Here is a 17818-nt window from a genome sequence, read left to right on the forward strand (position 1 = left end):
CAATACAGATGTAAATAATTTGATGTAAAGAATAATCCTATAAAGTTTGAATCAAATCCGATGAATAGTTTCAGAGATATGATATTTCAATTTTTTTCCTTCAAGACATACCTGTGACCTTGAAAAAGGTCAAAGGTCACCAAAGCAGACGTCAAAGTGTAGAGGTCACTGGGAGTCACGTTCACATAAAATTTGAGCCCGGTCACTTTTATAGTTTCCGAGAAAAGCCCAACGTTAAGTTGTGTGTTGCCGAACAGAAAAGGCTAGTTATCTCCCTTGTTTTTCTGATAACGTTCGTAAAAGGCTACAGATGTAAATACTTTGATGTAAAGAATAATCCTACAAAGTTTCAATCACATCCGATGAACTTTGTCAAAGATATAAAATGTCTAATTTTTCCTTTGACGCTGACCTGTGACCTTGAAAAAGGTCAAAGGTCAACGAAACCATCGTTAAAGTGTAGAGGTCATTGGAGGTCACGACTAAACAAAATATGAGCCCGATCGCTTTGATAGTTTCCGAGAAAAGTCCAACGTTAAGGTGGTGTCTACGGACGGCCGGCCGGCCGGCCGGCCGGACGGCCGGCCGGACAGACTAACACTGACCGATTACATAGAGTCACATTTTCTCAAGTGACTCAAAAAGCAAAAATGTAGACGACAACCTTTAAGACTTCCTCCTTTCTGAGACCTTATTTTCTCAGATGTTTGGAGGGGTTGTACTGGATTGGACTTCAAGGAGAGAAGATATATGAATACATGAAGTACTTGTTTGTTTGTTTGTTTGTTTGCTTGCTTAACGCCCAGTCCACCACGAAGGGTGATATCAGGGCGGTGCTGCTTTGACATTTAACGTGCGCCTCACACAAGACAGAAGTCGCAGCACAGGCTTCATGTCTCACCCAGTCACATTATTCTGATATCACACCAACCAGTCCTAGCACTAACCCCATAATGCCAGACGCCAGGCGGAGCAGCCACTAGATTGCCAATTTTAAAGTCTTAGGTATGACCCGGCCGGGGTTCGAACCCACGACCTCCCGCTCACGGGGCGGACCACTAGGCCACCGTGTTGCGGTCATGAAGTACTTAAACAAAGCCTGGACTTGAAGGTCTACTGTGTAAAGAATGGACTGGACAATTTGAGCTGTGATAGGTTATTCCCTGGACGGCTTTTACTGTTCTGATATAATCATCAAACAAACAAAAATAGAAATACAGGTAATCTTGATGTCAAACAGACAGGTGTAAGGAGCCACAAGTCTTGCCATCAACTTTATACTCTGTAAGTACAAGCAACATTAAAAAACCCACCCACCTGAACTTAAACAAAAACAAGTCGCGTAAGGCGAAAATACAATATTTAGTCAAGTAGCTGTCGAACTCACAGAATGAAACTGAACGCAATGCCATTTTTCAGCAAGACCGTATACTCGTAGCATCGTCAGTCCACCGCTCATGGCAAAGGCAGTGAAATTGACAAGAAGAGCGGGGTAGTAGTTGCGCTAAGAAGGATAGCACGCTTTTCTGTACCTCTCTTTGTTTTAACTTTCTGAGCGTGTTTTTAATCCAAACATATATCTATATGTTTTTGGAATCAGGAACCGACAAGGAATAAGATGAAAGTGTTTTTAAATTGATTTGGACAATTTAATTTTGATAATAATTTTTATATATTTAATTTTCAGAGCTTGTTTTTAATCCAAATATAACATATTTATATGTTTTTGGAATCAGAAAATGATGGAGAATAAGATGAACGTAAATTTGGATCGTTTTATAAATTTTAATTTTTTTTTTACAATTTTCCGATTTTTAATGACGAAAGTCATTAATTATTTTTAAGCCACCAAGCTGAAATGCAATACCGAACTGCGGGCTTCGTCGAAGATTACTTGACCAAAATTTCAACCAATTTGGTTGAAAAATGAGGGCGTGACAGTGCCGCCTCAACTTTCACGAAAAGCCGGATATGACATCATCAAAGACATTTATCAAAAAAATGAAAAAAACGTTCGGGGATTTCATACCCAGGAACTCTCATGTCAAATTTCATAAAGATCGGTCCAGTAGTTTAGTCTGAATCGCTCTACACACACACACAGACAGACAGACACACGCACATACACCACGACCCTCGTTTCGATTCCCCCTCGATGTTAAAATATTTAGTCAAAACTTGACTAAATATAAAAACAACATTTTTGACAATATACTCAAGGCAAAGAAACACAACATTTAAACAGTAGCTGTCCCTAGATTGTCAAATCAACGCTCCATTAATTTTGTTGCGATTTCAGACATTTTGAATACCGGTATCCACAAAAGCCACAGAGGTTTTAAAATCACCCAAAACATCAACAGAAGCAAATAAAGAGAATGTGTCGCACAATGAGCTGTCAATCTACACCACTTTTTTTTATCATGACATGAAGAGAGACTCCTCGCAGAACTTGAGTTGCCAGATCTTGCCTGCATACTCATCAAACTTTTCTTTGCCAAGAAGATCCATCAACTTGGGCTACACAAGACAACCAAGAAAAGAAATTATTATGAAAGAAAATTCAAAAAGCCATTCAACACTATTCTTTTAAAACATTACACATAATTTCATGCACAGCCTGTCTGAATCATTCCTGGTGTGCTCTCAACAAAGGACATGCTCTGAAATCCAGCTTTAACCTGTCAACTGAGCAGTAGGGCACTACATTGCACAAATCTATTGTTATGTGACAGTGTGCTAAATATTGTTTGATCATCATTTTTTCCCCCCTGATCAAGAAACACTGGTCTTCGCCTCTTCTTCAAACCTGTCCAATTTAGATGACTAAAAAGGCAGTATAGCTGAACAAAAAGACATTAGGACTGAAAAATCCTCACTGTTTGAAAATGTGCATGGTACAGAACAATATTGTATGCATTTTACATTCATAATTATACACCATTTTTCCACCTTGTCATTATTAATATTCACATTAGCCAAGATGAAAAACACAGACAAATGTAGAGGAGTTAAAATGCAAATATGCCTTGAAAACAAAGTACGACTGCGTAAATGGCGACGAAAAACGGCCAAACACCTAAAAGCCCACGAACATGGAAATATTATTATTATATGAAATCTTATATCGCGCGCGTATCTCCAGACTCGGACTCAAGGCGCAGGGATCTATTTATGCCGTGTGAGATGGAATCTTTTACACAATACATCACGCATTCACATCGACTAGCAGATCGCAGCCATTTCGGCGCATATCCTACTTTTCACGGCCTATTATTCCAAGTCACACGGGTATTTTGGTGGAATTTTTTTATCTATTCCTATACAATTTTGCCAGGAAAGACTCTTTTGTCAATCGTGGGATCTTTAACGTGCACACCCCAATGTAGTGTACACGAGGGGACCTCGGTTTTTCGTCTCATCCGAAGGACTAGCACTTGAACCCACCACCTAGGTTAGGAAAGGGGGGAGAAAATTGCTAACGCCCTGACCCAGGGTCGAACTCGCAACCTCTCGCTTCCGAGCGCAAGTGCGTTACCACTCGGCCACCCAGTCCACAAATTCTACAAATAACTGTCGGGTTTGTATGGTTGTAAAATAGTACTCTTGCTTTAAGTGAGTCGAGCTCATTCTCCTTGTCCCCGTGTTTTAGACACACCCCTTGCTAATAATGACTGGCCTATAATGTCAATTAGGAAAGTCTGACTCATTAAAAGCAAGAGTATTCACTCTTTCACAACCAGGGTTCGACACTAGCGGGGGCGGGGGGCGAAACGCCCCAGAGTTTTGTGTTCCGCCCCAAACATTGCCGAAGCTTGGGGCCCACTCCGCCCCAGGATAAATTCCAACAATGACAAACCGAAAATTCTAATGCCAGAGCCAATCACTAAAAATCGCAAGTCAAAGTCGTCACTGAAATTTGCGTTACGATCAATGCCGCAGTCAAGAAAAAAATACATTGAAATCGTCGAAGGACAATGCCGCAAGGGAAATAACTCCCAGATTGCGCTCTTTAGCGTGAGAGATAAGTATCGCCTTCAAATGCCAAACGCAAAATGTGGCGACACATCCCTGGTGTAAAAAGACATGGAAATGAAGATGAAGAACAGGGTGGAGAGAAACGAAAAAAGGAGACCGATGCAGCCAAAAGTGCGAAGCGCTGTCGTAATTTCAATGTCAAATGGTTGAAAGAATTTCCCTGGCTTCAGTACAATGAAGAAAAACAGACAATGCATTTCCGCACGTGAATACTGAGAGTGGGCCCCAGATTTTTGTTTTCCGCCCCAGCAATTTCCATCTCTGGGGCCAGTGTGGCCCCAGGCCAAATAAGTTAGTGTCGACCCCTGACAACCCATACAAACATGACATAATTATTTCCGAACACCGTCTATAGCAGCCCATGAATATTGACAAAAGAACCAAAACAGCATACTGCAATGAATCCAAACTCCATCACCACTTACCTCCACTTCATCCTCTTCTATATGGTCAAGAATGTCATAGGCTTTCTTCAGAATGGGATAACCAACTCCCTGGACACAGTCCCTGCACAAATACACAAGTCAATTTGAGTAAGAGTCTTGATGACCTACAGGCACGAGCAAGTTCCAAAATTTTCACTCGCCTTGTGGGCTAGTCAATTTCAAAATTGACTAGCCCACAAACAAATTCACTCGCCCACAAAAATGAGTTACCAAAGAACAAAACGATTTCATCCATTCAAACATGGTGAAAGAAGAGCAGTTTTTTTGCAAGCGCCTGTACCGATCGGATCAGTTGAGCGACACGAGCACGCTGGTCTTGCGTTAGCTGGTGCACAGCGTGTCCCCCCTCGGTGTCTTCGACCTTTTTGTTTGAGTTTACCCATTTTTTGGTGCTTCACAACAGACAATCGTCGCTCGAAAAATGATAATACCACAGACCCAACATTTTCACTCGCCAAGTGGGCGATCATAAAAGACTTTCTACTCGCCCACACTCATTTCTGGATGTCTGTGGCGAGCGGGCGACCGATCTTGCTCATGCCTGACCTAGTGCAATAAACTTACCCTGTCTGAGTCCATTGACAAAAATTGCGCTTTGAGCAATAACTACTGTACTTTCCGGGTCATAAGGCGCGACTTTTTTCCTCGAGTTCGACCCCTGCGTCTTGTATAACAAAGCGCCTAATCCGTGTATGAAATACGAAAAAAATCAAAGAGACCGCTTGAGTACCAGTCAAACAACTTGTGATAATGCATGTTTCAGCTACTAGGTACTGCCCTGCCTTTGATCTGGCCGCACACACAGATTTCCACTCTGTTAAACTCGGTCACTGACCCCGATGCAGGAAGTACTTTCCTCTCTCAGATACGACAGGGGAACCACCTCTCATGGCAAAAACTGGGTCATTGACCCCTGGGAAGAAGGTCGTGTCTTTTAACAAGGCCACCCAGCTATCACAATGCCTTTGATCTGGCCGCACACACAGAGCACACATATTTTCACTCAGGTAAAGTCCGTCACTGACCCCGATGCAGGAAGTGTTTCCTCTCTCAGATATGACAGGGGAACCACCTCTCATGGCAAAAACTGGGTCATTTTGGTGCGCCCTATCGGCCCCCTGCGTCCAATGGGTGACTGGATTACAATTTTTTTTAAAAAGAAGGGGGTGCGTCTTAGATAACGAAGCGCCTTGTCACCCGGAAAGTACGGTATGTTCAGACAAGATGCCATAGGCCTGCTAAGAGGGAAATATATAGCCATACAGTCTCCGTTCCTACATATTTTTTGGATTCTAATAAAACAAGTATACATGCATAAGTTATGCCGAAGCAGATAACATGAACCATAGAAAAAAACTACTTGTATACAATGCTTTCACCCCAAGTCAAGGGCACCACTTCTCTCAAAGTTCACTTCTACCACCTGGTAAAGCAATCCAAATTAGTTACAGGCAGAGAACAAACAAGACTGATTCACTAGAAGCACATTTACAGTGTACCAGACAACTGTTCATCCATAAAAAGAAAGTTTGTTTTTTCCCTCTTTCTTTTGCTAATCAAGGTCACTCTAAAAACAACGGCAGACACTTACTTTGATAGAAGTCGAATTCTGTCCATTAACCTTGAGGTATTTGTCAGTGTTTCAACGCCTGCAAAACACACAAGTAAATTGGTTGGATAAGTACAAAATAAGTACAAACCTGTTGAAGACAACCAAAAAACAGCATTGTTCTCTTCAAACAACTTTTTTAAAATCAAAAAGTATGAAGGAACACAAACTCACACAGGTAAAAAGACATTGACTATTTTGCTCACTTTAAAAATTAAATAATGGTGTCTTTTGGGGGATCTTATCCATGGCATCTCACAAATTACAACCTCCGTGAGATAAACAAAGGGTATGTTGTTATCCTAACAACTGAGTGCATAACCCTTCAACAGAAAATAAACAGCAAAAAAGTGGCTAGAGACTGAGAATCAGCCCTGTCTCTCATCCTACTGCACAACTCGATCATGAAAATCACCTAGAAAGAAATTTTTACCTACAAGACACTTTAAATCTCTATTCTTATAAGCACATCCTTCTCCAACACACAGTACAGTCGAACCTGCCCTGGTGACCACCTCTTGATAACAACCATCCAAAAGATCCCAACAAAGTTCTAACCTATATAATTCGCCTTTCCATAACGACCACCTATCCGTAACCACCACTTTGGGTTGGTCCCTTGCGTGGTCGTTATCGACAGGTTCGACTGTATTTAGTGTACTCCACCACACGCACTGGGCATGGAAGCTGATTTATGAATCATGGGAGCTGGCTCTTCAGGGGGAGGTTTCTTTTCCTCCTTGGGGGTCACGATGTCCGAAGAGCTGTGCTTCCGCTCCAGTTGGACGGGCTTCTGTCGGCCATTTATCACAGGTCTAGGTGCGCTGACTGGCACTTCTGTCAGTTCTTCTTCCTCTGATTTGTCCACCTCGTTGTTCATCTTCAGTGTGTTGTCCAGCAGACAGATGAAGTTGTTCATTTCCTTGTTCTCTCTGGAAATACAAGATACATTACACAGCATAACAATCAGCTAACCCATCCTTGTACTTCACACATGTCCGCTGTCTGGTATTTGACCCAAGTTGAATGAATTTCTTATCATAATGCAGGAGTACAAAGACCACTTTTCATTTTCATTTTTTGCATGGTCACATTCGACTGCCTGTGAAAGGCTGTATTTTGGGGTTGGGGTGGAATGGTGACAGGATAGTTGATGAGGAGGAGGAAAAAGTCCAAGGAAACGCAATAATTAACACACGAGGAGTTACACACATAAAAACGAACAAAGTAAATTAGTTTAACTTTAACTAGCAGGTAAAACAACACAGAAGCAAAGGGACTTGACAAAAAGTACAGGGAACAATGCAGGGAGGAAAAAGGGCTGGACAAAAAGAATGATAGAAACTGTGAACTAGAAGAAAATCATCTGAGACTAACTCTGACAAAAATGCTCTGTCTAATAACACACACACACACACACACACACAAACGCGCACGCACACACACACACTTGACATACTCTCTCTCTCTCTCTGCCTACCTGCGTTTTTCCCTGTCCTTTGTGTTTTCATCTGGAACTGGCAGTGATTCGTCGGAAGAACTACTGTCCTGAAGTGATGGTACCCTCTGCCGCCGGGGCTGTATTGCAACCATGTTGGGAGCCTGAAATAGAATGGGTGCTTCAAGTCTCAGCAAGAAAACATGCATACAAAACTCAGAATTGCTCCACTTATCTTGCTATCTAAGGAAAAAGGCAAGGTGAAAGAATGAGAGTTTTCTTAGTTTATGTAAAAAGAAACACTAAAGAACCACAACGGCATTTGAAGTTATTAGTTCCAGTTGTTACTACTTCTCTGCATGTGGGCATATGTGTGTGTGTGTGTGTGTGTGTGTGTGTGTGTGTGTGTGTGTGTGCAGTTTGTTCAGCTTCAAGCGCTTGCACAACTGCATGTGTGTCACTGTCACTGTGTGTTTGCATGTACATGTATAGATGTGCTTTAGAAGGCACGTGCTGTGGAGAAAGAAACAAGAACTTACCTCTATTTTCTCTTTCTTTGTCACTTTCTCAGATCCACTTCTTTCAGGAACTTTGCGTAACCTGACATTTCTTGCTGATGGTGGGTTATCCATTGCTAAAAATTAACAGCTGAATAAATATACTGTAACACCTGTGATTTTAAAGCAGCAAACAAAACCACATTCAAAAAAGAAAACCACTATATATGTACATCTTCTGCTATTGGGTAGATTAGCTTTCTATTTCATGACCAGGGTAGCTTTATCAAGTTTGTAATCTTTTGCAAATAAACATTTCATGTCAGCACTTTCTGAATTTTATCAAATGTAAAATCTAAATCCATCTGCAGATAGTCTGTCAAAGAACAAACTGTGTACATTTTCTTGAGCTAGTCACAAAACAAAAGATTAAATCAAATACTTACAGCTGCTAGCTTTCTCCTTCCTCCTCCTGTCTCGAGCCGACAGGTTGGGCATACTCTGCAATTTCAATGATTCAAATTGGTTGTGTTATGAGTATGACAGAGATCAGCAGTTGGGTAGAACTTTAAAGCTATTCAACACAAAGGAAAGCCCTTTGATAAGGAAGGGGGTAACCAAGTAATTCTTTAGGTGACTTCCATGGCTTGCTAAAGTGATCATCAGTGAATCTAGCAAGCCCCTGTCACCATCAAGACATACCTGCTGTGGATAACTAAATTAACTTTCAGTTTCTGTTTAGTTTGATCAAAAAACCCAAAAACATTCCCTCTTTTCATCACTGAAAAACATCAACTTTCATTCATAGTTTCACCATGCAACTCCCCTTCGCACAAATCAAAATCTTGCTGGAACATAAGCCTGCTACCATGTTCCCCCATACTTACACCAGTTACCATTGTAGGAAACAGAGACAGGGTTCTACATCTTGCAATGAAAACAAATTAAAAAAAAGAAATCAAATAATTAAATGGCTAAGTCCCGAATCAACCCAGTGGAAGGGATGTCACATACTGAAAGAAGAGCGACGGAGATTCACTGAGTGGAAGGGTTAACTTGGGAAAATCGGGTTATTGCCAATCAAATTAAATAAAGTCTCACTCTTGGCGTCTCTTCCAAATAGCCATCAGACAAAGAGGAGGACTTGGAGGAGGCAGAATCGGTGGTGGCTTTGTCTTCTGACTTCACTCGGGCCTGTGCGGCCAAAGGCGCTCGTTTCTGTGGCAACCCTTCACTCACGGCGGCTTTGGGCACTGGCAGCGGTCTAGCCGAGTTGGGGCGATCACTCTGTCGACAGGAACAGAAAAACAAAAGTACATTTTTATTCAGTGGATGAGCATTCCCCATGTTTTGCAGTTTACAGCCGGTTAGGCTGTGCTCGTCATCCCAGAAAGACAAACTGTCTAAGAAAGGGAAACTATGAATAAAAACCAGCAGAAGTTGGAAGGCATGGACCAGGACACCAATCGACAGGTGCGTAACTGCATCCCGACGCACCAACACTCACCTGACAGACATTTTTATCAAAATTCTAAGACAATGCAAGACGGATATAACAAATTAAACTAGGAAGATAGCTGGGTAACAAATAAAAACAGGAAAATAGCTTTCCTCTTGCAAAAAAAAAAAATATATATTGTTTGTATCATGATGGCCGTTGGCCTACCAAGTAGCAAGCTGCAGCTGCCTTGTCTAGTAAAAGTATGGTGACACTCTCAAGAGAAGCAAAGCATGCATAGTTTTGTTTGTTTTTCTCTTTTTTTTCAGGCTTAACTTGCCTTTCGGAAGATGTTTTCAGTAAAATAATGGTAGTAATTTAATCAAAGGCAAGGGAAAAAAGAAGGCACCTTTGACTCCGATTCACTTCTGGCTGATAACGCCTCAGCCTCAGCCTCTGCGACTGCTTTCTCTTTGTTTCCTGAGGCGGACTCTTTCTGCACATTGTTTCCCGGTGCTCTGTTTGGCACCAGCTTCTTCTTCTTCCTCCTCTTCCCTTCCTCTGGCTTGGGCTCTTCCTTCACCTGCAGATTCAGGTGCCGTGAGTATAGGTGTATAAAAACAGAGAAGGCAGATCAGTGTGCACAAGGCCAGAGAGAGAGAGAGAGAGAGAGAGAGAGAGAGAGAGAGAGAGAGAGAGAGAGAGAGAGAGAGAGAGAGAGAGAGAGAGTCAAGTCAAGTTTTATTCCGATAAAAACCCCGTGAGGGTACATGGAAAATTAAAAAACACAATAAAAACACATTTCATTCTATAGAGAGAGAGAGAGAGAGAGAGAGAGAGAGAGAGAGAGAGAGAGAGAGAGAGAGAGAGATAGACAGAGAATGAATGTCTTTCTGCATTTATTAATATTAACAGCTATTGTGTTTTCAGCGTAGCAATAGGGCCCGATATTTAGACGAGACAAGTATAATGCCGACGAGTCGAAGACGAGTTGCATTATACTTGTTCGAGTCTAAATATCGGACCCTATTGCTACGATGAAAACACAATAGCGTTTATATAGCTATTCTGACATTAAATTCTGTGTTAAAATCATGTTTTTGTCAGCAACAAGTACCAGAATGGTCCATGTCGTTGATTGCAGACGACGGTTCCCTTTCCGCATGAAGCCACGGAAATAACCGAACATTGAAAAACCCACGGACATGTATTACGGAGAAAACTCGAGATAACCGGATGTTTAGCATTACGTCAATATGCTAGGAATCATATGACGTCATGACGTATCATGCTTGCCTACGTATATTGTATGTTCGAAAGTCTGACTTCTGTTGGGAATTCGCGTGGTGAAGACTGCGGTAAATCTGTAGATGATAAGAGAACAAGGATTGTCTCAGAAGAAACGACTAAATGTTTCAGACCGGTAACTTCATTTCAACATTGCACTATACAATGGACGTTCTATGTGACAGGAGAGTTTGCTGATTTTGTGTTAAACATTGGAGAGATCGTCTGCTAGAATCAGAGATAGGTCGCTTCAGATTGCAGCTTTTGGAAATTTGCACGGTTTGTTGCCTGTTAAAGAACTGGATTTTACACGTAATGTATGTCATGTACATTAAGCAACAACAAAAACACATACAAAGCAAATGGCATCGTCTGTCGACTTGTCACATAAACAAACCTGGCGAGATATGCGTGTACTTTATACACGTGGAAGAAACCGGAACCATGCGTCTTTGTTATTGACAATATGCTTTTGGATATTGAGAAAAATGGCCGACTTCCGCAGCATTATGCTTTGATGATCGGAAGAGACCATCCAATCACAGCCCCCGAATTCCCCCACGTGTTCATCAGAATAGCTATATATATATATATATATAAAACTCTTATAGGCAGTCAGACAGATGATATGTACACATATCACTGACAAAAGATGACTGGAAACTGAACACAGTTTATTCTCACAATTGTAAAACAAAGAAATATTCCCGTAACTTAAATTAACAAAAACGTTCATCTACCTCAACCACTTCTTTCACAGTGTTAGCTTTGACAGTGTCTTCTTTCTCGCTTTCTGATTCCTCTGTTCGACGTGGTTTTGCCGCTGCAACTTCGTTGATGGGTTCTAGATCTTTCGGTGCTGAACTAGAAGGTCTTCTAGCATGGGAAGGTTTGTAAGATGGGGCGTCTCCTGCACTGTTCACATTCAGATTCTTCCTCAGTACCGAGCTGTCTGGTTCATCTCTGTAACAATGATTAAAATGATGTCAAACCTGATTCGTATCTGTAACATTCTAACACTGTTACAAAATGATGTCAAACCTGCTTTGTCTCTGTAACATTCTAACAATGTTACAAAATGATGTCAAACCTGATTCGTCTCTGTAACAATGTTACAAAATGATGTCAAACCTGATTCATCTTTGTAACAATTTTACAAACATCATCAGGACTGGGTCATTTCTGTAACAATGTTAAAACAAAATCTAACATGATGATGGGTGAGGTGTAGATGTTAGCAGAAAGCAGCCCTATGACGCCATAAGCTGTGGGACCAGATCGTTCATGTTTATTGCATGTTGTAAAACAAGGTAACAACAGCACAGCGCTATCAAACAGAAACTTGAAAAGGATGAAAGACTGAAGAAAGATGTGTTCCAAAAAGATTAATAACAAAGACAAACGTTCACCCTTGCTGGTACAGTAACCTGTTTCAAGACTCCTTCTACATTAACTTGATAAAGACCTGAGTTTCTCAGACTTTTTCTTCAGTATTACAGTGAATTTACCCCTGCTCTCTTACGACATAATGTATGGAGGTTATATAACTGAGGTACCGCTGTACATGTCTTTATCTCATACCGACCAGGCTCAGCAGGCTTATGCATAATGCTAAACAGAAAGGACATCCTCCAACCTTTCTGACTGCTCTTTTCGTGGTGCAGATGACACTCGCTGGCCAGGGCGTGCAGGCATTCCAGAAGCCCTTGACTCTTGCGACCCGGAAGCAGATGATGCACTGGACCCAGACCCTGAAGGTGCTGGTTCAATACTGCTGACTGCACTGCTAACATTAGATGCAGCGGTTGAGGCTGGTGAGGATCGGTTGGAACCGGCTGATGGTGGTCTCCTGCCTGCTGCACTGGCTGGCCTTCGTATTCTGAAAAGGACACAAAGCACTGAGTGCATGATCTGGCATTTTACTCAGCAAATTCGACCACAATGTCTGTTTAGAAAGAAAGTCTTCCAACCTCGCACCTCAACGCCCTCTTCCCACACCTACCCCTAAACTTTTCATCAAACTGAAACTAAACTTTTCTCGTAGGCATCAAACACTTCATTGACACAAAACGCCAAGCAAACAAGCAATATATGCTTGTGGGGCTATTCTTACCCTCGCTTGGTGTCTTCCAAAAATATTGCAATGTTGCGTTTGATGTATGGATCCCTGAGAACGCGGTTGACGCTGGGACGCTTCTCCGGGTCCTGGTGCAACATCGATCGCATCAAACTCAACAGATCCTGCCCGTACTGCCGTGGCATAGGAGGCAGCTGCAATAGTGAGAGCAATGTGAGAGAATATTCAGGGGAATGTGTGTGCGCTTAAGAGTGTATGCATGTGTGTATGCATCTGCATGTTCATGTGTGTGTGTCCACTGTGTGTGCTGGATTTTCCCTACATACAGCAAGGCCTCACATCAAAAATAAACAAACTGTTTCTGACCTTTCAATGCTTGCTTTGGAGCACCTCAGCTCCTCCCCCTCCACCCACACTCCAAAGAAAGACAACTATCAAAAGAAATGTATTCAAACACCGGCTAGCTAAAATACAGCACCGGTTTCAGCTTTAAAAAAAAAGTAATTGTGAAACATATTCCAAATAGCCTTGATCAAACCTCGTCTATCTGAATTACCTTTCCTTTCAGGATCTTGTAGACTAATGAGTTCATGTCTTTGGCATTGAAGGCATGTTTGAGTGTGGTCATCTCATAGACACAGCAACCAAGAGCCCATACATCAGACTGAAAAACAAATCCACATTTATCAGCAGCCGTAATATGATTATTTCTTCTTCATCAAAATCCTATGATAAAAAGTTGACAGACAAAGGCCCTATCCTTGTATTAACAATTTAATACCCAAAAGTTAAACAAAAGACAACACTCATTTGAAGAAGACCCATTGAGACTGAGAGTCAATAAATGTAGACAGAAAATGTCCAAGTTAAAACCCAATTCCCTATAAATTAGTATAATCTAAACATCTATAATTTACATAAAAAGATTCTAAATAGATTCAGAAGTGTGTCAGCCCCTGCAAAGAGCACAGGTTTTAACAAGTTCCTCATTTTTTCCACAGACAAGCAATAAACATGAATGAATGCCTGCAAACATAAACTATAAAGTCATGCATACAAACTCCTTCGCACTCACTTTATGGTTGTAAGGCTTGTTGGAAAACAGCTCAGGGCTCATGTAATAGGGGGTACCAATAAGTGTGGTGGCCATATCAGAGGCACCTTCTAGCACTCTGAAAAGCAGAAGAAAAACCCTGTAATCCTAAGTATTTAAAGACCATGTATAGATCATGAGAAACAAGAACATGTACCTCAAGTAGCTATGACTACCCTATGAGCAATCTAAATGATAACTCAAACAAATTAATTCAAAAGTGTGTATACATGAAGTCCTACCGAGCAATGCCAAGATCTCCCAGTTTGATGATTTTGCTCTTGGTGAGGAATATATTCTGGGTCTTCAAATCTCTGTGAAGGATGTTTCGCTCGTGCATGTACTGAAACGAGAAAACATGATAGATGTAAATTATTAAAAAACAAATTGCTTGCATGCAAACACATGCCCTCACACACATATACTGTCAGGGAGACTGAGCAGCATTACAACAAGAATGAATTGAATGACACTATCTGTGCAGTTCCTAGGCCCTCAGTTTACAGTTATTTACGCATTATTTTTTGACCTGACGCATTGTTTCGACCCTAGGCCGGTTGAATGTCTGAAGTTTTGACACACGGGATGTCTTTTGACACAACAATTTTTTTTTGCGGCCAGGTCATTTTGACCAATATATATTGAAAATCCATGCCCAACTGACCTGTTGTCTTCTGTGTCTGGGAACAACACTGCACTCAGATCATAAACGCACCAATTAAAGTTCCACAACAAGAATGAATAACACTAATAATATATATATATCTAACAGCGGATGGAAAAGTTACCATCTGGCAATAACATACAGATCAGCCAAAGCAAGGTTTTTAATTTACAGACTGATTACAAGAAAGAAACACAAACCTGTAGGGCCATGGCAATTTGCACAAACCACTCCACCACCTGCCGCTCTTCAAGGAGAGTCCCCTTTTGTTCCTTCAGTCTTGTGTACAGGTCACCTCCTTCACAATACTGCATGGCAATGTACAGCATCCCTTCTGGTGTTTCAAATGATTGCTTGTATGACACAATGTTCGGATGCTTCAGTTTCTCTAGCAGTTTGGCCTCCTGCTCTGCTGAGGAGCGCTCTCTTTTGGAGGCTCTCTGAAGGTTGATTCTCTTCAGGACATACTGCAAAAGAAATTAATAACATGGTTTTTTTTAATATCACTCTCAGGAATGTGGAAAACTACAGCTTCCCATATAAGAAATATGCTGATATTGGTATTAACTATTATATTGTTTACTGAACACTTACAGATGTGTCCGTAAATTTACAGATGTTATAAACAGAAGCATTGTGAAAGCAGGGTCTATAACTATAAGTATAACAAAGTGCAACAATTGCAAGTTTTGTTGATGAATATATATAAGACTCTTGGAGGTACATTTACAGATACTACGGAATGATAATCTTAAAAGGTAGGGTCGGAAAGTGGAGGAGACTGGGGCACAGCTTAAAATGGTGTGTACTTGTGTGTGTGTGTATGTTCGTGTGTAATATTACTGATATTGTGAAATGTTCATCAAATACATTAACACCTTTAAGAATCTGTCCCACAGACAAAGCATTATCACTGAGTGACCGAGTCGTTGTATGATTGAAAATGATGAAATGATATTGTGCATGCTAGTTGCTACATCACTGTTATGTGACACTGACAGACCTAAAAACAAGAGATGGGACACTTAAAAACATGGGAGGCTTATGCAGGTACTTTTTCCAGACCCTTAAACTATGTTATTATTATAAAAAATATATTAACAAGGAAAAAAGATTCTTCACAAAACAAAACAACAGTGGAAACAGTCACTTATATAGCTGTCCTCACAGTTACACCAACTGTCCCCGATACTGACTGTTCGTAATACTACGCCTTACCGTATACCCCTCCAAATTTAAAGTGTTTCTTTCTTCCTTGCTGAAACTATAAAACCATTGTCACAAATTTGCAGCTATACACTCATACAGCCTTGGTTGCAACACACCTAACAAGGACACTAAAGATCACTTGATAAGTTGATTATAACGGTGTGCAAACTGTTTTCACACTCACCTGTTTCTTGTCCTTCTTGTGTTTGGCGAGCCATACCTCCCCGTAACTTCCCTTCCCGATGACTTTTATTCGATCGAACTCGTCCATTCTTTGTTCGTTATAATCTTTTCACGTGCAGTCACATTCGTTCGAAAATGTCCGTTTCTGACTATTTGATACGAGTCTAATCTCGCTTTCACACGAGGGAACTCCACATCTGAAGATCTCTTTCGGCAAGGTACTGTGTTATTTCTAAAAATCCCTCGCCCATATTACTATGATCATAAATTCATCTTTTGCAGGCAAAAAGACACGTTCACAACCAGAAATAGCGTCCCAAACAACAAGTGCTTGATCTTCTGTACTGGAGGAACTGGAATGCATTATGGGCTATGTTTTGATGGCCGTGGCTGGAGGTCCGGCGAGCCGGATCCTGAGTCTGGAGGTCCGGCGAGTCGGTGCTCGAGCCCCCAGGCTCAGGATCCGGTGTGGCGATTTGAGATTGGCGGTTCAGAGTCAGTTATTGCTCTTTGCTTACAAGCATTTTCTTCCTTTCTTTCTTTATTTGGCGTTTAACGTCGTTTTCAACCACGAAGGTTATATCGCGACGGGGAAAGGGAGAGATGGGATAGAGCCACTTGTTAATTGTTTCTTGTTCACAAAAGCACTAATCAAAAAATTGCTCCAGGGGCTTGCAACGTAGTACAATATATTACCTTATTACTGGGAGAATGCAAGTTTCCAGTACAAAGGACTTAACATTTCTTACATACTGCTTAGGCTAAAATCTTTACAAATCCGTTAGTCGCCTCTTACGACATGCTGGGGAGCATCGGGTAAATTCTTCCCCCTAACCCGCGGGGGGACATTTTCTTCCCGTCACAGCCGGTAATTGGCATAACAGACTGTCCAAGAAGACAAGAAGACATGGTGATTTCGGCATCTTGCCGTTTTTCCGGCTGCCGCTCAGTTCGTGCCGGTACGGACGGGACTCAGTCAAAGGGAGAGACCAGCGCCCGGCGGCAAACAACACCAAAATCTCAGTATAGGTGGACTTTGGGAAAATCAGTTTCAACACATGACGATTCCGCACAGGGCCGGACTAGGGGGGGCAACTCCCCCCCCCCCCCCCTTGGCTTAAGCATGTACCTCCCAAACGCATTTTTTTTCTTCATTGCCTATACAGCTTGCTGTCGAATTTACCTTTTTCGTTCGAGTCAAGGAGAGGCTTCCTTTCCCTCCAGAAACATCAACTTGACTGAAAAACGTTCAGCTTCCCCCCTTGCCGGCAACCCCCACCAAGGGGGCTTCGCCTCCTGGACCCCCACCAAGGGGCTTTGCCCCCTGGACCCTCCACCCTTTGTGACCCCCCCCCCCCCCCCCCCGCCCCCCCCTAGTACTTATACCTATCCAGCCCGGCTGTCGCACCTTATTATGCTGACGATTTGAACTTTTTCCTTGAGACGATTCGCACTGTGACCTATCACTATGACGATTCGCACCTGATGCTGTCGGATTCGAGCTTTTTCCTTGTGAAAGTGCGAAACGGCGAAAGTGCGAAACGTCTGTATGCCGATGCAAACTGAGTTACATTCAGTGATACACGCGGCATACACGCCTGAACGTACGCGGCATGCATGTACGCACGCACGTACGCGGCACGCACGCATGCACTGGGCACCCCGCATACATATAGATGCAGACATAGACAAAGATACGCGCGTGCACGCACACACAGACTGCCTACACATAGCCACACACACACTGACATCCGCACACACACACACCGCGGCACACACACACACACGCACATACACACACTGTGACTGACATGCACACGCACATGCACATGTATCTCT

The 17818-nt window shown here is 42.0% G+C and overlaps 1 protein-coding gene across 1 annotated transcript; it reads right to left on the minus strand.

The window, feature by feature from the left end:
• Positions 1-1880: 1880 nt before the first annotated feature.
• Positions 1881-16323, minus strand: LOC138964981 (serine/threonine-protein kinase Nek4-like). The gene is made up of 17 exons (XM_070337100.1): positions 15981-16323; positions 14788-15054; positions 14166-14266; positions 13906-14002; positions 13387-13494; positions 12867-13024; positions 12390-12632; positions 11494-11716; positions 9876-10049; positions 9130-9315; positions 8475-8529; positions 8071-8165; positions 7574-7695; positions 6769-7025; positions 6076-6133; positions 4464-4545; positions 1881-2520 (listed from the first exon to the last, which is right to left on the minus strand). Exons 1-17 carry the CDS (start codon positions 16065-16067, stop codon positions 2422-2424), a joined length of 2412 nt encoding a protein of 803 aa, XP_070193201.1. The 5' UTR covers positions 16068-16323; the 3' UTR covers positions 1881-2421.
• Positions 16324-17818: the final 1495 nt, after the last annotated feature.

The sequence above is a fragment of the Littorina saxatilis genome, linkage group LG4 (assembly GCF_037325665.1).
Source record: "Littorina saxatilis isolate snail1 linkage group LG4, US_GU_Lsax_2.0, whole genome shotgun sequence".
Classification (NCBI taxonomy): domain Eukaryota; kingdom Metazoa; phylum Mollusca; class Gastropoda; order Littorinimorpha; family Littorinidae; genus Littorina; species Littorina saxatilis.